The 24,147-nt window shown below is 39.5% G+C and overlaps 1 protein-coding gene and 1 long non-coding RNA gene across 30 annotated transcripts in view; one reads left to right on the top strand and one right to left on the bottom strand.

Annotated features, from left to right (window-relative positions):
* The window catches only part of LOC145546555 (uncharacterized), a 90,701-nt gene extending 70,089 nt beyond the window's left edge, over positions 1-20,612 (bottom strand). For both annotated transcript variants that reach the window (XR_014083022.1, XR_014083023.1), the window contains exons 1-2: positions 20,522-20,612; positions 8,025-8,179 (exon numbers count right to left, since the gene is read on the bottom strand). This is a non-coding gene — a long non-coding RNA (uncharacterized LOC145546555). The remainder of the gene's footprint in view (positions 1-8,024; positions 8,180-20,521) is intronic.
* Positions 19,780-24,147, top strand: part of LDAH (lipid droplet associated hydrolase) — a 102,049-nt gene continuing 97,681 nt past the window's right edge. For 15 of the 28 annotated variants that reach the window (XR_014083000.1, XR_014083014.1, XR_014083009.1 and 12 more), the window contains exon 1: positions 20,591-20,668. Coding sequence is in view for 2 of the 28 variants with exons in the window: in XM_081593661.1 (XP_081449787.1) it covers positions 23,569-23,623 (55 nt within the window). In the remaining 26 variants the exon portion in view is untranslated. Of the gene's footprint in view, positions 19,843-20,590; positions 23,624-24,147 lie in introns of those variants that run through there. The other 13 variants (XR_014083021.1, XR_014083007.1, XR_014083020.1 and 10 more) reach the window with 5 other exon arrangements.

The raw sequence follows: 24,147 nt of genomic DNA, 5'->3' as shown, positions 1-24,147 counted from the left end.
GTTCAGTCACCAACTTCTCTTCATAGTCTTCAGGTTAAAAGGAGTGAGATGGCTCAATTTCAGAAAAATAAATGACCCAATTAAAAAGTGGGCCAAAGAACTAAACAGACATTTCTCCAAAGAAGACATACAGATGGCTAACAAACACATGAAAAGATGCTCAACATCACTCATTATCAGAGAAACGCAAATCAAAACCACAATGAGGTACCATTTCACGCCAGTCAGAATGGCTGCTATCCAAAAGTCTACAAGCAATAAATGCTGGAGAGGGTGTGGAGAAAAGGGAACCCTCTTACACTGTTGGTTGGAATGCAAACTAGTACAGCCACTATGGAGAACAATGTGGACATTCCTCAAAAAACTGGAAACAGAACTGCCATATGACCCAGCAATCCCACTGCTGGGCATACACACCGAGGAAACCAGAATTGAAACAGACACGTGTACCCCAGTGTTCATCGCAGCACTATTTATAATAGCCAGGACATGGAAGCAACCTAGATGTCCATCAGCAGACGAATGGATAAGGGAGCTGTGGTACATATACACAATGGAATATTACTCAGCCATTAAAAAGAATACATTCGAATCAGTTCTAATGAGGTGGATGAAACTGGAGCCTATTATACAGAGTGAAGTAAGCCAGAAAGAAAAACACCAATACAGTATATACTAACACATATATATGGAATTTAGTAAATCGGTAAAGATAACCCTGTATGCGAGACAGCAAAAGAGACACAGATGTATAGGACAGTATTTTGGACTCTATGGGAGAGGGTGAGGGCAGGATGATATGGGAGAATGGCACTGAAGCATGTAAATTATCATATGTGAAAGGAATCGCCAGTTCAGGTTCGATGCATGATACAGGGTGCTCTGGGCTGGTGCACTGGGATGACCCAGAGGGATGGGAAGGGGAGGGAAGTGGGAGGGGGGTTCTGGAAGGGGAACACTTGTATACCCATGGCAGATTCATATCAATGCATGGCAAAACCAATACAATATTGTAAAGTAAAAAAATAGATAAATAAATAAATTTTTTTAAAAAAGGAGTGAGATGGACCTAGAGATTATCATACTAAGTGAAGTAAGTCAGACAGAGAAAGACAACTATAATATGGTATCACTTATATGTGGAATCTTTCAAAAATGATACAAACGAACTTAACAGAAATCGAATTACAGACATAGAAAACAAATTTATGGTTACCAAAGGGGGAAAGAGGGGAGATGGACAAATTAGGAGTTTGAGATTAACAGATACACACTACTATACACAGAATAGATAAACAACAAGGCCCTATTGCATAACACAGAGAAATATATTCAATGTCTCATAATAACCTGTAATGGAAAAGAATCTGTAAATGAATATATATATATATATATAAATACATATTTTATACAGTTTATGGGGTTTTCGAGGCAAGAATACTGAAATGGTTTACCATTCCCTTCTGCAGTGGAGCACATTATGTCAAAATTGGAAAAGGTTATATATTGTCACCCTGCTTATTTAACTTATATGCAGAGTACATCTTGCAAAATGCTGGGCTGGATGACTAACAAGCTGTAATAAAACTCAGCATTCAAACAATGAAGATTATTGCTTCTGGTCCCATCACTTCACAGCAAACAGTAATGGGGAAAAAGTGGGAACAGTGAGAGATGTTCGTTTCTTGGGTTTCAAAATCACTGCAGATGGTGACTGCTGCCATGAAATTAAAAGATACTTGCTCCTTGGAAGAATAACTATGATAAACCTAGACAGCATTTTAAAAAGCAGAGACATCACTCTGCTGACAACATTCCATATAGTCAAAGCTATGGTGTTTCCATTAGTCATGTGCAGATGTGAGAGCTGGACCATAAAAAAAGGCTGAGCACTAAAGAACTGATGCTTCCTATAGTGCTGGAGAAGACTCTTGAGTGTGTCCCTTGGACAGCAAGGAGATCCAACCAGTCCATCCTAAAGGAAATCAACCCTGAATATTCATTGGAAGGACTGATGCTGAAGCTGAATCTCCGATACTTTGGCCACCTGATGCGAAGAACCGACTCATTGGAAAAGATCCTGATGCCAGGAAAGATTCGAGGGGAAGAGGAGAAGGGGACGACAGAGGATGAAATAGTTGAATGGTATCACCAATTCAATGGACATGAGTTTGAGCAAACTCTGGGAGATACTGAAGGACAGGGAAGCCCAGCATGCTTTAGTTCATGGGATAGCAAAGAGTCAGACACGACTGAGCAACTGGACAACAACTATATATATATACATATATATATATATATATACACACATATAGTATATATATTCAAATATATTCAACTGTATTATACACACACACACACACACACACATATATATATATTCAAACTACATATATATCACTTAGGAAAAAGAAGAAAGAAAGAAAAAGAAAAAAAGGAATGAGACTCAAGGAGTTGTACCTAAGGAATGGTACCCCACCAAGGATCCACACCTGCACTTGGACCTGATCGAGATAATAAGATCCTGGGCTTCAAGTTGATTCTTAAATGAATGAGACTTGGTGGTCTTGAGGATAAGGAATGAGTGTATTTTGTACGTGTGTGGGATAGAAGCTGCTGCAGTCAAAAGGCAGGTGCGGCAAAGGATATTTTCCAAATGTGGTACAACAATACTGTCATTCCACATGCTCTTATGTCAATGTGACTTGACTCTTCTCCTGTTAACAGAGAAGGTCCATAACAAGGCTACTGGACTTAAGAAAGAAAGATATAGGAAGTCCAAATAATTTTTAGTCTATGACCCAAATACTGCATGTGATATACTTAATACTAAAAAAATATGATTTATCTGGAACTCAAAGTTAACTGAGCATCTCATATTTTATCTGGCAACCCTAGAATTCCCCACCTTTAACTCTGAGTTGCTTTGTGATTGTGGTAGATGTGATGCTATGTGACTTCCAAGGCTAGGTCGTAAAAGGAGGCACAGATGCCTGGTAACCTCTCTTGGGTCAGTTGCACTTAGAATATAGTCACCATGCTCTGAGCAAATCCAAGCAGCCTGTGGAGGGGCTCACATGGAGAGGAACAGGGCCTGCTGGCCAATAGCACTGGCTAAACTCCCAGACAACAGCTGGTACCAACTTGCTAGTCATGCAGGTATGAGAGCTACCTTAAAAGTGGATCTTTACTCCAGCCCATAGTTGAGCCATCCCAATTGTGCCACTGGGAATCAGGGTTGTATGCTATGTAATATTAAGATAACTAGAAAACTAGGGGGAAAATAGAGAGAGATTGAGATTTTAAGGAACTAACTCATATGATTTTTGAAGTTTGGCAAGTTCGAAATCAGCAGGGTAGGCCAGCAAGCTGGAGACCCAGAGAAAACCCGCTTGGGCAAACTTCTATCAAAGTTCCTTCTTGCTTGGGAGAGGTCAGTGTTTTATTAAGGCTTTCAACTAACTGGATGGGGCCCACCTATGTTATGGAAGGTAATTTGCTTTACTCAAAACCTACCAAGTTAAACATGAATGGCATCCAAAATATCCACAAATATTCACAAAAATATCAACAATACTGTTTGACCAAATATGTGGGCACCATGACTCAGTCAAGTTGACATAAAATTAGCATCACACACATTAAAGGCTCATAGCTCAGGACTCCAGCGCTTTTCTTCTGGGCCCTGGAGAGGCCTTCTCACTCTGTTATGTACAGCTTCATTGGAAATAACAAATGCACACTCTTTGCTGCCAAAATTCACCACTAATGGGCACTGATGCTAAGTACCTAGATGGCAACTCTGGGGGTGTAACATTCATTTGATGACAAAACAGATTTGAAAAATCCCTTCAATGCATAGAGAAACGAACCTGAGCTGCAGGATTCTTTATCAGAACCCCATGAAGTATGAGACGAAGACAAGCATAGCCTTAATGACAGGTCCACATGCTCTAAGGCTTTGACACTAATGACCAGTACCCAGAGATGAAAATGCTTGTGAGAGTTAATTAGTACTTCACTGCCCTCGGTACTTTCACTTACCCCTGACGAATAGAAAACAGGGAGATGAGAACATGCAGTGCTGCTCCAGACATGTTTCTGGAACCTACCCAAAAAGGCATGGGAGTGACAAGAGCTTCTCTTCCCACCTTGCAAAAATCCTATGGTGGGTGGAGGGGTGTCTTGCTCCAGGGAGGCCTGTGCACAGCTCTCTCTTATCTCTCCACCTCTAAGTTGTACGCTGACCTCATCCCTCTACTTGCTTAGTCAAGTCAATTTCTCCTCCTTGAAGGAAAAGGAGGAATACTCTTTATACCACACACCAGAGTATTTCCAGTAGAGAGCGATTAATATGTTATATCTTACAATATGTCTGTTTTTACTAGGTAAGACTCTACTTCCAATTTAGATTAACACTACAGAGTCAAGTTCCAGATCCTTGGACCCTTACTTTCCAACTATTTCATGTCCATGATACCCATAGCTCACATCTCAAAGAGAGTATCTATAGGCCCGATGTCTTCTCTAACTGGATACTCACCCATTATCCCAAATTCCTATGATGCTTGTACATGATTTTACTCACTTCTTTGATCAAAAGAAAAATCAGTCTAAGTTGGGCCACCTCCTTACCTCCTTTAAGTTCGAATAAACCATTTAACCCCTTAATATCTTTGAGCTTCAGCCTCTTCTGTAAGAGTAACACTTGGAACATGGCAATTATTATGTCTGCCTTACAGACTGTTGTGACTACCAGATGAAACAAATTAGGGAGAAATGCTTCAAAATTTAAAAAGCAAAGAAAAATCATAGAATATAAATTATTATATTGTCAGATGCTTTATGCTGAAAAAATTCGGAAAACAGAAGTTTTGTTTGCCCTCCCTTTCAATGGCATCATCCATCCCAAGCTTCAAAATTTTGAAGTCATTTTCAATATCATACTTTTTCATTTTCTATTCTGCAGGTCATTAAACCTTTGAAAACTCTCCTACATTCCATCTAGGAGGTTCTCAAGGCTATCTTTAGTTCTCCCCCACCTACCTCAGTCAGCCACCTCCAAATCTAATCCTCATGACACATAACTGCCATATTAATCTTCTTAAATCATCTCTGTTTAGAATTCCATTCCCCTACTCAAGAATTATGAGAATCTCCTCACTTTCCTGTAGGATAAAGTCCTTCACTTATTTTATCTTTCACTGCTCTGCTTTATAATTTGCCCAGTCAGTAAAATTTCCTCATGTCTTAGTCATTACACTGCTCATAATCTCTAGCACTTTGCTTATACTACTATTCTATACTGGATGATCCTTGTTTTATCCCATTTTATTAAAAAAATGTCTAATGTAGTTTATAGTGCTCAGCTCAGCCATAAATCATTAGGAAAAGGAAATGTTAATTTTTGTCTGCTCTCATAATAACACTAGTTTTACCAACATTGCTAATATCTAGCCTCTTTGTACATATGAATCTGGGCAAGATGCTTGATCAGGTTTATAGGTACATCTTGTCCTACAAGACTAAGCCAACTAGGGTAAAGATATTTTATTGAACAAAAACGTCCCATGATTAAGAAAAATTAGTACTTGCAGCAATCAACCACATTCCTCTCTGTTTACATCTAAAGTTATGAGCACTTAGAGCAATGGAAAAGATTTTGTGTTCTAGAACAGAAAGCAATGTTTTAAAAGTAGCATAAAGTAAACAAGAAGGAAAAAAATCTCAGAAGATCATCTCAAGAAGTCTGCATCTTCTTTGGAAGTAATCCTCTTAAAGTATAATGTCAAGAAGTTAAAATGACTCATGCAAATACAAAATGAATGTAAGTCAAAAATCTTATTCATTATTTTATTTTACTAAAGTTTATTAATTAGTAAGGGAAACAGTAAGATATTAAGATCAGCTTAAAGGAGAATTTGAACATATATATAAATGTTCATATATATGTATAAATATATATATGGAATTTATATTTTTGAAATATCTTTGGAATGCTGAAATTGATTAGCTACTAGATGTAAAACTGATTAATATTCTTAAGCTTGAAAAGATATTAATGTTTAGGCTTCTCTATTTCACAGACAGAAATCAATTTTATCTCTACCAAAGTCATTTACATTTTACAGGTAATAATCATATGTATTATAATCAATTTTTTATAAATTACCTTCTACCCCTATGGAAGGCCCGCAGAAAACCAGTGAAAGAAGCACACCTGTTTACAATTAGACAAGCCTCAAATGCACACTAGACAACATCTAGCGCTACACTGAAAGGACATCCATCAATCTCTTTTGCCCATTTCCATGTCTGGGAAGTTTTCTGATGACCCCCATGTAGGCAACACTCCACAGACAAGTATAATGGGGGAAGGAGAGCAGAGGTGGTCTCTGGTTGGATGTGCCAAGGTCACAGATTGGAAAAAGAGAAGGGGCAAATTAAAGCTTATGCCTCACTACAGTGCTATGGGTGGACCAAGGTGACAGGTTGATTATCAATCCTCTACTTCTAGGCCCTTTCTTACTGTCACCAAGACCTTGCAAACAACCCAGACTCCCTGTTGTAACTTTCTAAAAACTTCCCAGCTCATCCAGATAGTAGAGATGTGCTTTACCATAGGCCAAGATGTGGTGGTGGTCCTGAGCTGATTCTGTTCGGTTCAAGCTACACCTCAGTCACAAGTCTTCTCTCACTCACCACAAGCTTTCCAGACCAGGATGCTGCCTTCGTTCAGAAGGATTATGGATGTCCTAGGACACCAAGGAAGAGGCAATCCCACACAGAGAAGCTGAGTACATTCCAAACAAAAGTTCTGAAAAGAAGCTCATAACTCCTCCTTACAAGGGGTCACGAGTGGCAAGCTGATCACAGCTAGGGAGTTTCTCATTAGGAAGCTAAACCCAAGGGCAAATAGCAAAGCATCTCAGTCCAAGATATGCTCATCAAAAGGAGTCTTGTCTTCCTGTGGGCACTGGCCTAAATCCTTTATGGCTCATGGGTAGAGAACACTTTGGTTGCTTGCTCAAGTGGGATATGGGGTGATCTTCAGATGCCATCTTTCTTCCTTCACCTACAGTCCATCCCAGTTCCACCAAGCTCCCCTCTAATTAGCTGTCTTCCCCTTCCTCTCACAAGCCTCCCAGCCTGAAGAATGTCCTCAAGTTTTCTCTCATCAAAAAGTCTTCCAACCTATAGTCCAGTCATTTGAATTTCTCCCCTTTCACCAAGGCTTAGAGTTTTGAAACACAAAAGCAAGGATTATTTTGTTTCTGTTTTTTGCTGTGTCTTTCCTACCCTGAGGCAGGGAATATGAAATGCCCACTTGACCGGGTGGGAAAAGGGCTGGAGGAACACAACAGGAGCAAAACTATACCACAGGCATTGTTTCAAGAGCACAGAGTTGATTTGAGACACCAAGATGGCATATCCAGCCAAGATGACACGGCAACAGAGCTTACTCCATCCACAGTTGCACTCAGGGTCAGTGCTTCTCTTTCAAAACAGAAGTTGTTTGTTTATTCATTCAACATGTTAACATTTTGCTATTTTATTTTGTTGACTACTTAGTCTGAGTAAAGGAAGCATTATGCATAAAATATCAAATAAAAAAATTAGAAAAAAAATCACTTGGTAAATGAACGTAATGTCCAGAGTCAACAAAGGTCAGAAATCATAGTGAATGAGAGAACTTCAGAGTTCAAACTGTCACTTTTAACTTAGAAAACACTTGTGAAGAACAAGGAAAAATATAAGAACTGACTAAAGTTCACTGGACCTTTCAATACAATCAATGGTGATAGAATAAAATTTCCATCTCTATGCAGGTAGGTCAGATACTGAAAATCCATGTGCCTCTGAATTGAGCACCTACTGTAGGAAAGGTATTTTTCTGTTAAAGTCTTAAGTACAAGTAAGGTGAGACATTAAAGGAAAAAGATTTCTGCAGAATAAAAGCTACTTTTTTTCAGGAAAAAATCAGTTGGTAGATAGAGTTGGGGGTGGGGGTGAGAGGGACTTACTTGTTGGAATCTCATTCATAGGAGCCTGGAAAATTGGTGAAGAAGTTGTGTTGAAAATTGTTGGGAATTTCCTGGCAGTCTGGACTCTCACTGTCAAGGGCTCAGGTTTGATCCCTGGTCAGGGAACTAAAATCCTACAAGTCGCATGGCATGGCCTAAAAAAGGAAAAAGAAAGAAAACTATAATCTTCCCAACATTTATTATTTATGGTATTATTGCTCATGGATATGCTACTGCTCATTGATTTTTTTAGAAACTGTGAATTTCTTCTCTATAAAAATCATAAACAAATTTCAAATTTTTTTATTTCATTGAAAATTGATTTGTTTGGTAACCTGGTATCAATATTGCATACTGGAAAGAATATTGAATTGGCTCTGCCACTGATATAGGTGAGTTCATGTAACAAATGGGATTATATCAAACTAAAAAGATTTTTCACAGCAAAGGAAACTATCAATAAAATGAAAAATCCTGCCTATGGAATAGGAGAAGATATTTGCAAATGATATATCTGATAAAGGCTTAATAGCAAAAATATACAAAGAACTCATACACTCAACACACACACACAAAACTCTATTTAAAAATAAACAGGATTTGAATAGACTTTTTTCCAAAGGAAACATGTAAACAGCCAATCGGCACATGAAAAGATGCTCAAAATCACTAATCATCAAAGATATGCAAATCAAAACCACAACGAGGTATCACCTCACAATGGCTATTATCAAAAAGACAACAATTAAGACAAAGTGTCAGTGAGTATTGGAAAAAAGGCAGCCTTAATGCACTATCTGTGGGAGTGTACATGGTTCAGCCACTATGGAAAACAGTATGGAAATTCTTCAAAAAATTAAAATAGGACTACCATACTATCCAGGAATTCTCCTTCTGGTTATTAATCCAAAGAAAACAAAATACTAATTTGAAAAGCCCTATGCACCTCTACGTCCACTGTAGCACTGCTTACAATAGCCAATATATGGAAGCAATCTAAATGCCCATAAATAAACGAATGGATAGTGAAGATGGAGCACATGCTTTCAATGGAATACTACTCAGTTATAAAGAAAGAATTAAATCTTGCCATGTGAAACAATATGGATGAAGCTAGAGGGTATTACACTAAGTGAAATAAGTCAGACAGAGAAAGACAAATACTTGATGATTTCATTTGTATGTGGAATCAAGAAAACAAAACAAATGAACAAACATAACTAAATAGAAACATAGTCATAGATACAAAGTACAACTGGTGGTTGCCAGAAGGGAAGGGGTAAGGAAAAAGAGAAAGAGTAAACATTTCAAGTTACAAATGAGTCACAGTATATAATGTACACTGTGGGGGAATGTAGTCAATAATTATATAATATCTTTGCATAGTGGCAGGTGGTTCAAAAAAAGGAAGAAAAGAAATGAATGATATTTTGGTCATTCATTTGGTCACCCTCTCTGCCACCACCAATTCAAGAGTCATGCCTTGGCAGGAATCCATATGATACTTTTATTATTTTAAGACATACAGTAACCCAGCTCTCCTATTAGGAAATAACAGAGTAAGAAAGATATATACGAAAATAGCCCAATGTTATACTCTTTGGTAACTGCTCTAAGGCAGGTGTATTAGTAAAGATTAAAGTTGGAGTTGGCAATGGGCAGGGAGGCCTGGCGTGCTGCAGTCCATGGAGTTGCAAAGAGTCGGACACGACTGAGTGACTGAACTGAACTGAACTGAACTGAACTGAGAGTTGGTGCACATAACAGAAAACCTAAATAGGGCCAAGTTAAAACACAATAAATAAATTCCTATCTCTCATGTAAAGAGTTCAGAGGTACATAGTCCAAGACTGTTAAGGCAACATCACAATGTTAATCTTAGATTTCTCCTTCTTTCTGCCCCACCATCTCTAACATGTGGTGTTTTCTCAAGGGAGCCTTATAGTCCAAGATGAATGCTGGAGCTCCAGCCGATACACCCACATTTTAGGCAATATGTGGAGACAAAAAGGGCCAGCTCCAGTTTTCTCCTTTTGAGAAGATCTCTTAGAGGTCCCACTCAGCATCTACTTGTATTTCACTGGCCAGAGATTGACCACTTGGCCACAAGAAGTTTGGGAATTGGGCACACTGCCACTCCAAATAAAATCAGGACTCTCTTATGAGTGGAAGGAAGGAGAAGGATATTGAATTGGCTGTAAATTAGCCGTCTTTGCTTCAGCAGGTGTGTACAAAATACAGTGGGAACTCGGTAGGATGCCTGAGTTAGTGAAAGTCTTCACGGAAAAGATTCAGAATGAGTTAAAACAAAAGGAATTAGCTTCCCCAGTTGGCGAAGAACATCCCAGGCCACACAAATAGTATGTGCAGAGACAGAGGGATTAGAACATAGCTTGTAGAGAAACTAGATAGTTTAGACTCCTAGAGGCAGGAGATGAGGCCAGAATGGAACATTAGGACCAGATTATGCAGACCTTATAATGCTAGATAGAGTGTGGGTTTCATATTTTAGGTAAGAGGGAGCCAAGAAGCAATATTAAACATGAGAGTGACACAGTCTAATGTTTATGACTGAAAGATCATTCAGCACTCACATTAGGATATGTCCATTAATGAATGATGCAAGGGGAATTCTCTCACATCTTAAATGGCTCTCACCCCAATAGAGTTGCTAAGAGATGTTAAGAACATCTCTAGTGCTGGGAGAAAAAGAAAGGAGGAGCAAGGCAAACAACTGGGCTAAAAACACTTTCCAAGACTTCCTTCCAAATGCACACATACACACACACATGCAATGCACTACAGACAAACTTAATATAAACACATTCCAAATATGCAGAAGTTTACAGAGAATCCTGGGGCTCAGATGAACATAAAGGAGGGGGAAATTAAGAGATGGATTAAAAAAGTAACATTTAATTATAATCTATTCTTTTGTTCTGTCTTTTATAGATCAATCTCCCCCCACCACCACTTAAATCCTATCTCACTCTTAACATAATGGAGAACCAATTTTTTAATCAAAAGCCATTTTTAGGATCAAAGAGAAACATATTTCTAGGCGGATAGTATGTTAGTTATATCTTGTAACATCGTATGGTGAGGGGTATTCAACTAAAATTAGAGATGATATTCACTGAAATTCTCAAAAAAATCAAATGCCTCCAAATCCAGAGGGGAAAATTGAATCTTTTTTTCTTCCAGGATATTTTTCTCAAGTACCAGCGGAAGTGCTAATGAGACACAGGCCTCCTTGCCATTCAGTGACAAATGTAATAGGTTACATGAAACCACAGAAAATGAGTCTATTTAAAAATGTCAGATACAACACTAAAGGAAAACTAGGTCTTGTATTTTTTCCTCTTGATCATGGTCTAATAGAGACAATTCAGAAATGATTTCTTCTGAACTTGGTGATATTCATGATTGAAATAGTGTTGCTAATGATAACAATGTGTAGAATTATTACATGGAAAGTACTAATAATGCAAATCATATGGTCTGTAGCTACAGTTCCCCTGAAGATTATTTTTTCCTAGGCATATTTGATTACTCAGAGATTAGCATTCTAAAACTCAGATTTGTACTAACATATAGAGAACTGGGGCATAAAAGAACAAAATTAGACAACTAACCAAATTTTTACTTAAGCCAGCTTTGCCATGTAAAATAATGACACTATAAGGCAGAGGGCACTGAACCAAAAACATTGTTTTCAAATACTGTTAGCATCTTACCCTGTTTCTCAGATCTATCAATAAATATTAATGTTCTATAAAATATTACATAATTTAAAAATATATAAGAACTTGCTAAATCAAAGGCATAACTCAATTTATTGTGTTAAAAATAAGACGCATATTTTGGAATCTTTAAATACTGCCTGACTTCTTAACTATGCTTTGAAGAAGAAAATAGCGTATTTTCTTTTCTCTGTTTAGAATTTTTTAAACTATCTTCATATCTCATACTGTTTATATATCTGATGGCTATAGAACATTTTTTCTCTTTTGTAAGAGACAACATCTATAAAGATATATTAGGTCACTATGATTATAGATCATTTTCGCTGGTTTCAAAGGAGTAATAAAAAAGAATTTAAAAATTGCAAACAAGTAAAAGCAGTGTCCTTTTTTTCATATTAATGAATTTCTATAGCTGTGTCCCAAAACTGATGGGTATCAAGCAATGGGATTTTCTTGAGAGTTCTTTTTGAGAAAAAACTCCTTAGAACCAAAGGCTTGTCATCAAACAAATTATGGCTATGACCATGAATGTCTCATAAAAGCAAAGACACAATGATAAATTTTTATAAAAGTTAATTAGCAAAATTATATCTTAAGTTCCATAAAATATACTCATCCATTATTTGTTCAAAAGATGTTATTGATTGGCCAAAAGTTTGTTTGGGTTTTCCGTAGACACTTATGGAAAAACCTCAACAAACTTTTTGGTCAACCCAATACTATGTCATATGAGAATGACATATTATATGAGACATGTCCTATGTCATATGAGAATGCATGACATATTATATGTATATACAATATAGTATATAAAGGCACATATAAAGAAATATATATATAAGTATATTCAACATATGCTGTATCAGTTTTGTTAGCTGATCATGCAATGACAACCCATAAATCTCAGCAGTTTACAACAACAAAGATCTATTTCTTGCTCCCATTACATGTCGTTCACTGGTTGCTTCCACCTCTATTCCATGTCTTCCTCATTCTGGGACCCTGGATAAACAAACAACCCTCATCTGGGATATATTGATCTTAGGGCAGAGAGATAAGAGGAATGACAGAATTCCACAAGGCTAGCAACCTGCAATGGATCATCTGTTAACATTTCATTGTCCAGAACAAGCCACATGTCCTAATTTGATAGCAATGGGACACAAAATACAACTTCTCAGTGGGAAGGGCAGAAAATTATTGGGAACAACTTTATTGCTTCAGAGACTTCCTGGAAACATGTTTATCCAAACAACAGACTGTTCAGTTCTCTTCTTCACAGGAGAATAGATCTCTCAACCAGGCAAATCTGCTTATCAAATGCTTGTTTTAGCCATAAGTACTTCAGAAATGTGGAAGAGAAGCAAAGCAAAGCTCAGAAGAAGATTCACAGCTGCAAAGTTTATATTTACAAATGAACCTCAAGGTAGGAAAAAAAGTGTCTAGGAAAGCAGAAGGGAAGTATCATAAATTAAAAAGTATAATGAATTTGAAAAGAAAAAAACATTTTCTTTTGCATAAATATAAAAATTATTGCATAAATCCAAGAACTGTTTCTTCCAAAAAAAAATTCTTGACTAAAAGTCATGGCTAAAAGAAGTCTTAGTCTACCTGGCTAATAGTATTCACTTGTTTACAAAACAGAAATGTTTAAGCCTTTATTTAGTTGGTATATTAGTTTCATATGGCTGCTGAAATGAATGACCAAAAATGCTGCTGCTGCTAAGTCGCTTCAGTCGTGTCCGACTCCGTGCGACCCCATAGATGGCAGCACACCAGGCTCCCCCGTCCCTGGGATTCTCCAGGCAAGAACACTGGAGTGGGTTGCCATTTCCTTCTCCAATGCATGAAAGTGAAAGTGAAGTCGCTCAGTCGTGTCCGACTCTTAGCAACCCCATGGACTACAGCCTACCAGGCTCCTCCATCCATGGGATTCTCCAGGCAAGAGTACTGGAGTGGGTTGCCATTGCCTTCCCTGCAAATATATTGGCTTAAAACAACACAAATGTACTATCTTACAGTTATGGAGGGAAGAACTTGAAAATCAACTTCACTGGGCTAAAATCAAGGTGATGGCAGGTCTGCATTCCTGCTGGAAGACCTGGGGGGAATCAATTTCCCTGATTTTTCCAGCTATTGGCTGCCTGCATTCCTTTGGTTGTGGCCCCTTCCTCCATTCTCAAGACAGCAGTATAGCATCTTTCAATCTCTAATTCTCTGACTATGACTATTGCTTCCATCATCACATTTTCTTCTCTCTTTCAGCTTCCATCATCACATATCTTCTCTGATTCTAATCTACCTGTTTCCCTCTTATATGACCCCTCGTGATTACAATGGGCCCACCTGCACAAACCAGGCTACTCTCCCCATCTCAAGACCCATAATACATTTCAATCACATCTGCAAAACCCTTTTTGTCATGTAATGGAGAATACTCACAGGCTTCATGGATTAAGACAAGGACATCTTCAGAGAGCCATCACTCAGTCTATGACAGTGGAACAGTTGGACAATACAGATAGACATTTTGCTGCTGCTGCTGCTAAGTCGCTTCAGTCGTGTCCAACTCTGTGCGACCCCAGAGATGGCAGTCCACCAGGCTCCCTCGTCCCTGGGATTCTCCAGGCAAGAACACTGGAGTGGGTTGCCATTTCCTTCTCCAATGCATGAAAGTGAAAAGTGAAAGTGAAGACATTTTGGTTTATGACAAATTCCATTTTTATTTTCAGTTGAGTTCAGTTCAGTCACTCAGTCCTGTCCGACTCTTTGGGACCCCATGGACTGCAGCACACCAGGCCTCCCTGTCCAGCACCAACTCCCAGAGCTTGCTCAAACTCATGTCCATCGAGTCAGTGATGCCATCCAATCATCTCATCCTCTGTTGCCCCCTCTCCTCCTGCCTTCAATCCTTCCCAGCATCAGGGTCTCTTCCAATGGGTCAGTTCTTCGCATCAGGTGGTCAAAATATTGGAGTTTCAGCTTCAGCATCAATCCTTCCAATGAATATTCAGGACTAATTTCCTTTAGGATGATGGGTTTGATCTCCTTGAAGCTAGTTCCATTCTCTACTTATTTCTTAATTTATAGAGGTAGTTGAACTACACTTCCCATATTTTTCTTATCCTTATGATACCCTGCTCTACCACAAAAAGCATCTTTATGGTATAGCTTCATTGAGGGGGTCTAATGATTTACATCATTTCCCTTCAGTCACTCAGTCATGTACAACTCTTTGCGACCCCATGAACCCCAGCACGCCAGGCCTCCCTGTCCATCACCAGCTCCAGGAGTTTACCCAAACTCATGTCCATTGAGTCGATGATGCCCTCTAACCATTTCATCCTCTGTCATCCCCTTCTCCTCCTGCCTTCAATCTTTCCCAACATCAGGGTCTTTTCAAATGAGTCAGCTCTTTGCATCAGGTGGCCAAAATATTGGAGTTTCAGCTTCAACATTAGTCCTTCCAATGAACACCCAGGACTGATTTCCTTTAGGATGGACTAGTTGGATCTCCTTGCAGTCCAAGGGACTCTCAGGAGTCTTCTCCAGCACCACAGTTTAAAAGCATCAAGTCTTCGGCACTCAGCTTTCTTCACAGTCCAACACTCACATCCATACCTGACTACTAGAAAAACCATAGCCTTGACTAGATGGACCTTTGTTGACAAAGTAATGTCTCTGCTTTTTAATATGCTATCTAGGTTGGTCATAACTTTCCAAGGAGTAAGCGTCTTTTAATTTCATGGCTGCAATCACCATCTGCAGTGATTTTGGAGCCCAAAAAAATAGTCAGCCACTGTTTCCACTGTTTCTCCATCTATTTGCCATGAAGTGATGGGACCAGATGCCATGATCTTAGTTTTCTGAATGTTGAGCTTTAAGCCAACTTTTTCACTCTCCTCTTTCACTTTCATCAAGAGGCTCTTTATTTCTTCTTCACTTTCTGCCATAAGGGTGGTGTCATCTGCATATCTGAGGTTATTGATATTTCTCCCAGCAATCTTGATTTCAGTTTGTGCTTCATCCAGGCCAGCGTTTCTCATGATGTACTCTGCATAGAAGTTCAATAAGCAGGGTGACAATATACATCTTTGACGTACTCCTTTTCCTATTTGGAACCAGTCTGTTGTTCCACGTCCAGGTCTAACTGTTGCTTTCCGACCTGCATACAGGTTTCTAAAGAGGCAGGTTAGGTGGTCCGGTATGCCCATCTCTTTCAGAATTTTCCACAGTTTATTGTGATCCACACAGTCAAAGGCTTTGGCATAGTCAATAAAGCAGAAATAGATGTTTTTCTGGAACTCTCTTGCTTTTCTGATGATCCAGCAAATGTTGGCAATTTGATCTCTGGTTCCTCTGCCTTTTCTAAATCTAGCTTGAACATCTGGAAGTTCACGGTTCACGTATTGCTGAAGCCTGGCTTGGAGAATTTTGAGCATTACTGTACTAATTGTGCGGTAGTTTGAGCATTCTTTGGCATTGCCTTTCTTTGGGATTGGAATGAAAACTGACCTTTTCCAGTCCTGTGGCCACTGATGAGTTTTCCAAATTTGCTGGCATATTGCGTGCTGCACTTTCACAGCATCATCTTTTAGTATTTGAAATAGCTCAACTGGAATTCCATCACCTCCATTAGCTTTGTTCGTAGTGATGCTTCCTAAGGCCCACTTGACTTCACATTCCAGGATGTCTGGCTCTAGGTGAGTGATCATGCCATCATGATTATCGCATCAGTGGATTACAACAAAACATTGGGAGTTGCAGTTACATAGCTTATGGTGACTGACCTTGAGAGTCCTAAAAGAAAATTACTGTTCTAGTCTCTCTCATATATGTGTGTGTGTGTGTGTGTGTGTGTGTATTTTTTTGATGGCCTGAACATCTAAATGTTGATGTTTGTCAGATATTTTTTAGTTCATTTGTTTTACAAGCCTAGTGCCTCCATGAAGGCAATGCTATCAGTGAACAGTCCCATAGTGAGACACTCCAAGTTTCAAAGTTTAAGTGTGCTAACTTTTAGGACCATCCATCTCTTTGAGTTTCTGTGTAATTAAATGCCAAGAGGAACAGTATAACTGTAATATGGGAGTTAAATGTGACTTTGTCAACTTTTAGCTACTGGTTTCTAATTTATATTTAAGATGAATCATTATGTGTATCTATTTTCTTGACCTAAAATGTTTGAAAAAAGATATTTACATGGATCTCTGGATACACCAGAGCCATCTTAAGGAAGCTGCATGAAGCAATGATATGTTTACATGCATTTGGAATTATTTACACTTAAAGGTTTACAAATGAGAAAATCCATTATTAGAATTAGTGAAAAAACACAATTCAAAATTCACTGATGCTTTTGACTAGTAGTTCTATCTCCAGAATATATATTGAAAACAAATCTTAGTTGTCTTCAACACTTAGAAATAAATCTTTATTTTTCCTATTTCCTTGTTCTTTTTTCTCTTTATCTTGTTCCTTTTTACATAATATTTAATGTACATACCTCAACTCAAAGTCTAAATTAAGAGTTTCAACTTTCTGTGTAGTGGAATAATCAGAAAGATGGGAACATATTTTATTAATAAATGAAGGTCCTTCTAACAATCTCACAACACCCACCAGAAATATTCTTTACTATCATAACTATCTAAGTGTTACCCACTTCTCTGTCTCATTCTCAGGAACCACTGTGACAGAGTACTTGTGAGCAGAGAAGTCTCCGTGCAGTGTCCCATGGACACAGAATGATTTAAGGAGACTGTCAACTATATACAGAACTAACAGGGAGGAAGTTGCAGTGGAGATAGTATCTCAGCTTCCTGCCATATCATGGGCAATATCATTAAAGAGGAAAAGGAAACAAAAACAAAACTTGCATTTCTGATATGGTCCAAATCAGGTATGCAGAGATCTTTAAAAGCAACAATTAGAAATGGCACCAGTTGTTGAAGACACTTTGCAGAAGTAATGGAGGACCCATAATAGCAATGAATAGTTATGAAGTCAAACAATCAGAAGACCCTGTATTGCTTTTTTTTTGTGGACACTGCTGGATTAATGAAATGTGGAATCAGTCCTGAATGCTTTTATAGTGAGTCCCCAGGTGCCACTGGAGGAGGTCAGCTTCTGGCCAACAGCCAGTGAGGAACAATGAATGACTGGCCAGCAATCACGTGGCTAAGCTTAGAGGTGGAGTTCCCAGCCTCAGTGTAGCTTGAGATGTCTTTATCCCTGACCAGCCAGCTTGGCTGAAATCTGATAAAAGACTTTGAGCTCCAGGTAGGCTCTCTGGCTTTCCTGACACTCAGAAACTGTACAATATAATAAATGTTTGCTTTAGGCTGCTATGTTTTAGAGTAATTTGTTAAGCAGCAGTAGGTAATAAATGCACTTCTCACTCTGTTACCCTACCTTTAAGTTCCTCTTCCATTGTCCTTATTATATTAATATATTTAAATGTGTTTATTTTCCATGCAGTGGGAGCAAGTGTTTTTCTCTCTAGGTTGCCTTTGTGTCCTCAGTGCCTGGAAGAATGTTTGGAATGTAACAGGTCCTCAGTAAACATTGAATGAGTAGTAGCAGTCTAAATTTTTTATGTAAAAGGTGAAAGTGTTTCAATTTCATTTATTGTTTTTTAAATCAGTATACAATGATCTAATTTTATAGCCAAGTGTGCTTGTAGTGGACACCCTCGTGGAACGTTTGCCTGCTCACTAAATCCCTTAACTGTAGCAGAGGGTCCCTGACTACAAAGTACAATATGCCCCCTAATGCTTGTCACTGATGATTGGACAGCTGCTCACAGCCAGATCCAAGCTCAGCCAATCAGAAAGTCCCCCCTGAGTATTTGGAATTTAAATCAAGAGAGTGAGAAAAAAGCCACTCTGTGTAGGCCCCTGCCCCTCCTATCAATGAGGACAGGCTACATTGTAACAGAACTAAAAATAGCAACAGAAGTTTCTTTCTTTCTCCAATAGTCATCACAGGATGGTCAATAGGTTTTATGTAGCAGCAGCTAGGCAAGGACACAGGCTGTTGGGACAGACATCATTCAAATGTTGCCATCATCTCGCCAAAGGATACAGTGACATTTTGGAGGATCTCCAACAAGAAATATCAACTGCTCAGCCTGGAAATGACACAGTATTTCTCCTCACAATTCATTGGCCAAAAATACTCACATCTCCTTGGCTGCTCCCTTCCTATGACTCCTCCACCCCTGGCCTGTAAGAGAAGTGCAATCCTAACAAATGCCTTGAAGGTCAAAAGTAGAAACTATTTGAACAGCAAATAATACCGGGATAACAAAAGTGAAGAAGAACTAAAGAGCCTCTTGATGAAAGTGAAAGGGGAGAGTGAAAAAGTTGGCTTAAAGCTCAACTTTCAGAAAACTAAGATCATGGCATCTGGTCCCATCATTTCATGGAAAATAGATGGGGCAACAGTGGAAACAGTGGCTGACTATTTTGGGGGGCTCCAAAATCACTGCAGATGGTGATTGCAGCCATGAAATTAAAAGACGCTTATTCCTTGGAAGGAAAATTATGACCAACCTAGACAGCATATTAAAAAGCAGAGACATTACTTTGTCAACAAAGGTCCATCTAGTCAAGGCTATGGTTTTTCTAGTAGTCAGGTATGGATGTGAGAGTTGGACTATAAAGAAAGCTGAGCGCCAAAGACATGATACTTTTGAACTGTGGTGCTGGAGAAGACTCCTGAGAGTCCCTTGGACTGCAAGGAGATCCAACTAACTAGTCCATCCTAAAGGAAATCAGTCCTGGGTGTTCATTGGAAGGACTGATGTTGAAGCTGAAACTCCAATATTTTGGCCACCTGATGCAAAGAGCTGACTCATTTGAAAAGACCCTGACGCTGGGAAAGACTGATTGAAAGCAGAAGGAGAAGGGGACGACAGAGGATGAGATGGTTTGATGGCATCACCGACTCAATGGACATGAGTTTGGGTAAACTCCTGGAGTTGGTGATGGACAGGAAGGCCTGGCGTGCTGCGTTTCATGCAGTCGCAAAGAGTCGGACACTACTGAGCGACTGAACTGAACTGAATGGTATTGAACTCCCCTTTACCTAAACCTTATATATCGACCTTCCACTACTGACTCTTCGGAGCAATCTCTCAGAGCTGAGGCCGCTGCCTCCCAGGCTGCAGTAATTTTGCCCCCTAAATATACTTAACAGGCAACTCTCAAGTTGTGCATCTTTTTTTCAGTCCACAGCTTTAAATGTCTCTGAAATAGGGACCTTCATCATTTTGCTACAGGGCCGACTAGCAGAGGCTGGGTATATTAACGCTAACGAACAGGTCAGCTGAGACCCAACTTTTCCGTGAATGTGGGCAAACTAAAGGAAGAGATGCAACCAGTAAGGGAGGAAAAGGAAACATGAAAGAAGAAAGAAAAGAAAGTAAGTGAAGTCGCTCAGTCGTGTCCGACTCTTTGCGACCCCATGGACTGTAGCCCACCAGGCTTCTCCGTCCGTGGGATTCTCCAGGCAAGAGTACTGGAGTGGGTTGCCGCTTCCTTCTCCAAGGAAACATAGGCAGAGGAAAAAATGGCGGGGGAGGGACTTGGAGAAAGGGAAGCTTAAGTGTATCGAGGATGATTAAAATAAAAGGCGGGTGAAATTCAACTGAAGGAGAAAAGAAAGTTCCAGCACAGATAAAGCTTTCCGGCGCTCTCGCTGGATCTGGGCCACAGGGTCCAAGACAGGATCAAGAAGCTCACTAACCTCGCCACACCCCGTGACCCGGAGGGACCCGGTTCTACAGCGCGGCGCGCGGCGCGGTGCTATGACGTCAGAGGGGGCGGGACTTCTGGTCCCGGTGACGCCTAACTCTCAGGTTTTGGCAGAAGGTGGTGCCTTCCGGGTGGACAGGTGAGGCGCTTCCTTCTACGTTCCGGGGGTGACTTTGTAGGAGGAAGGTCGGCGGACAGGCACGCGGGAGCTGGAGCCCTTCCTCTTAATGGCTCTCGCAGAGCCCGTGCCGCCCTTAGCCAGACGGCCGGTAGGAGCGTGGATAACGATGCTGCGACCGCTTGGGGGCCCGGAGCCCCTTTAGCTGCCGGCCCAGCGGGAACGTACCATGTGGACCGCTAAGGGCAGCCTGCCTGTAGGGCGTCTTATGGTGGCACCTTTGAGGGAGTAGGGGGCCCGGACTTTGGGCGGCTGGTAGGGCAGAAGTGACTAGAAGTGGCCAAAGTCTGGGCTAGGGAATCCAAAGGTCTGAGTTCTTGAACCAACTAGGCCTCTAGCCCTGAGCGAGTCAACTCTCTGGCCGGTCTGGGTGTCAGTGTCCCACCTTGTCCATTGATGGTCTCTTTTGGTTTGGAGTCAAGTTTCTCCTCAGGATCAACCACCTACCCGCCGCCCCTCTCAAACTGGTTACACCAGGTATCCTTGAGAACTGACTGTTGCACCAGTCTCTGAACTTGGCACTCCCCTGAGTCTTACGTGCTGCAGTCTATGGGGACGCAGCGTCGCACACGATTTAGCGACTGAACCACCACCACCACCGCTTGTTTGAGGTTTACTCTAATTGGTCTAATATTTCTCCGTGGCGCCAAGATCAAAATGGCACTTGCTGCCTTGAACTTCAAGAGTGCAGCATTTTGGGAAAACACTTGTGACTTTTGTTGCCTCTACCGCATCATGGTATTTATCGGAAATAATCCGTGTCTCATTTTGTCTCATGTATAAAATGGGGTACATTAGTAGCCGCTTGATCAGATTGTTTTCTTAACTGAGAAACTTAATGTAACACTTGGAACAGTACTTTGCCCAATAAGCACTCAGTAACCGTCAACTCTTAAAGGATGACCTGCCCACACCCCTGCACCGACTTCATAGCTCTCATGAAGTTCTTTGCTGCAGGCTACTGGGAGTTTACTATAATCTCTCACCTTTTGAGGTTTTTATTTTTGCACACCAGACAGGATGCGTAATTCCTTTGAGATCCGTGCAAACTGTTGAGTGAGTCAATAGTTTCTTCCTTTTCTTGCTTAGCAGTAGTCTATGATATGGCTTATCATAGTTGGTTTAGCCATTCACTTTTTTGTAGTGTCCAGTTATAGGCTGTTACAAATAGAACTGCTGTGAAACTTTGCTTAGGGTTTTTACATGAATATATTTTTATTTCTCTAGGACAAATACACAATAATACAATTGTTGGGTAACAGGATGTGCATTTAGTTAACTCATGTGATTATGTATTTTTTTCTTTAGTATCTTAATAGGTGGACTACATTGATTTTTGAATATTAAATATACCTGGAATAGATCCCACATAACTCATCTTCTATGTTGCTAGATTCTATTTATTAATATTTTGTTAAGCTATAGATATGAGAGGTGTTAGTGTGTAGTTTTCTTTTTCTTTCTTTTGACCTAAATAAAGTTAGAATCCAATTAATATAAGCAGATGAACACCTATGCTTAGCTGAGTAAAGCTTACCTAAATTGTGCAGATTGTATCTACACTGTGTACCTGGTTTTTAATCTAGCATAAGTTTTGCTGCTTGTCAAACCTGATCATTAAAGATTGCTTGTAGGTGGCACCTGAGGGTGGGGCCATCAACCTTTAATAATATATATTAGAACACATTGTCTCCTGTTAATCTGCCCACTGTTTGCAGTATTGAATTACCTTGGGTTCTTAGATAAGAAAGTAAAATTTTTCTTTACTTTTTTTTATTTGACTGTGTAAGATTCAGAAACATAAGAGTGAAGTAAAATACAAAGATGCTTTACAATATGTACATTAACTCCAGGTTTCTCAGTGGTATTTTACTTGAAGTGTTTAGAGTTATTGTTAGTTTTTTGCTTGTTTTCCAATTTTCATAGACTGTTTGACTTTCATATCTGCTTGCATTCTTGTTAATTCTTTAGCTAAACTCCTAAGATGTCATCTACTTTGAAGTTAAGTGTTTGTGAATTGAATATAGTTAATAACTTCGGATTCTCTTTCTGGTGCAAATCTTAAATTTAGCCAGTGTCCTCTCTGTCAGCACTCTAATTTAGTACTGTGTATAACAGTTAAATCTAATTGTTTCTAACACTTTATAAATGTCATAAGACCTTTATAAATATATTGTATTTTGTGATAGTTTTAGAGATTGGGCTACAGTGACATTTATTAGTGAACCTAAAATCAATTGAAAAGGTGAGATGATACTTTTATTTACTTAGTCAGTCAGTGTATTTTAATATAGTTTTGAAAGGAGTCCCCACTTCATAAGTGAAGTTTTCATTCCAGATAGTTTTCCACTATTGACTTTTTGGGCTAGTGATTCTTTGTTGTAGGGGACTGTCCTGTGCAGTGTAGGGTGTTAAGCCGTATCCCTGGCCTCTACTCACTAGATACTGGTAGTAATACCTCCCCTGATACCAAGTGACAATAAAAACTGTTTTTATTTTTTGCCATATGTCTTCTGGGGGGCAAAATTGTCTCCACTTGGAAATCACTGCTCTAGAGAGACCTCACAGCCTGAGCACGGAAGCTGGGGGGACAAGTCCTCAAGAAATCTTCTGAGAGAGTACATTGAAACCAGGGGAAAAAATCCTTTCTTCTGCAGTGTCTCTCTTCCAGCCCATTCTTCAAGGTTAACATCATGTCAGTTGGCAGAGGGAAAACATTTAAAAGACCCAGATCCATTTTTCCAGAGAAGGCAATGAAGAGTGAATTTGGAGGCAGTACATTGACAACTGGCACAAGAAGGAAAGCATTTCGAAAGTGGTGGGGGAGTAAAACGTTGGCAAAGCTCTAGGAGCAGAAAAGCATGAAGACAACTGAGAAACTGCAGGGACAAGACAGACCAGAGTGCAAGGTTAATGGTAAAGCAGTAAGAGGAGAAAAAGCTTGAGAGGCACTTATAGTCTAGACTCTGGAGGGCTTTGAATGAAAGGAGGATAGTTGAAGAGGAGGATAGAAAGACCAATGAAAGTCTGGGACATGGTCCTATTGATAGAGGCAGAGGCAGAGATGGAGGGCTGATAGAAGTAATTTGGGACTGCATTTTTACACATATCTTGATTATTCAGAAAACTGTCTTATGGTTATTCAGAAAATTGTTTATGATGTTTTATGAAATTCTGTTTTTTTCTACCTACCCATTTCATAATTTAATGATATAATGCCTTAATATCATAAAAATGCAAAATAAAGGGAAAAACTCAGAGCTCATCAAGGAGTTCACTGTTCTTCTTTACCTTTTTATCTGAGAGAGTACAAGTACAGTGAGAGCCTCTATTTCTTCACCAGACTTCACCAGGTCTCACTGGTAGAGCATATAGCTATAGAAGAATTCCAGCAGAGGGAAAATAAAAGTTAGCCATGGATATTGTCAGTTTAGACTGGA

Source organism: Giraffa tippelskirchi, chromosome 4 (assembly GCF_054371585.1).
Source record: "Giraffa tippelskirchi isolate mGirTip1 chromosome 4, T2T-mGirTip1v1.2.pri, whole genome shotgun sequence".
NCBI classification, from domain to species: Eukaryota; Metazoa; Chordata; class Mammalia; order Artiodactyla; family Giraffidae; genus Giraffa; species Giraffa tippelskirchi.
The sequence above is the reverse complement of the archived record's forward strand: the minus strand, read 5'-3'. Positions and strand labels throughout refer to the sequence as shown.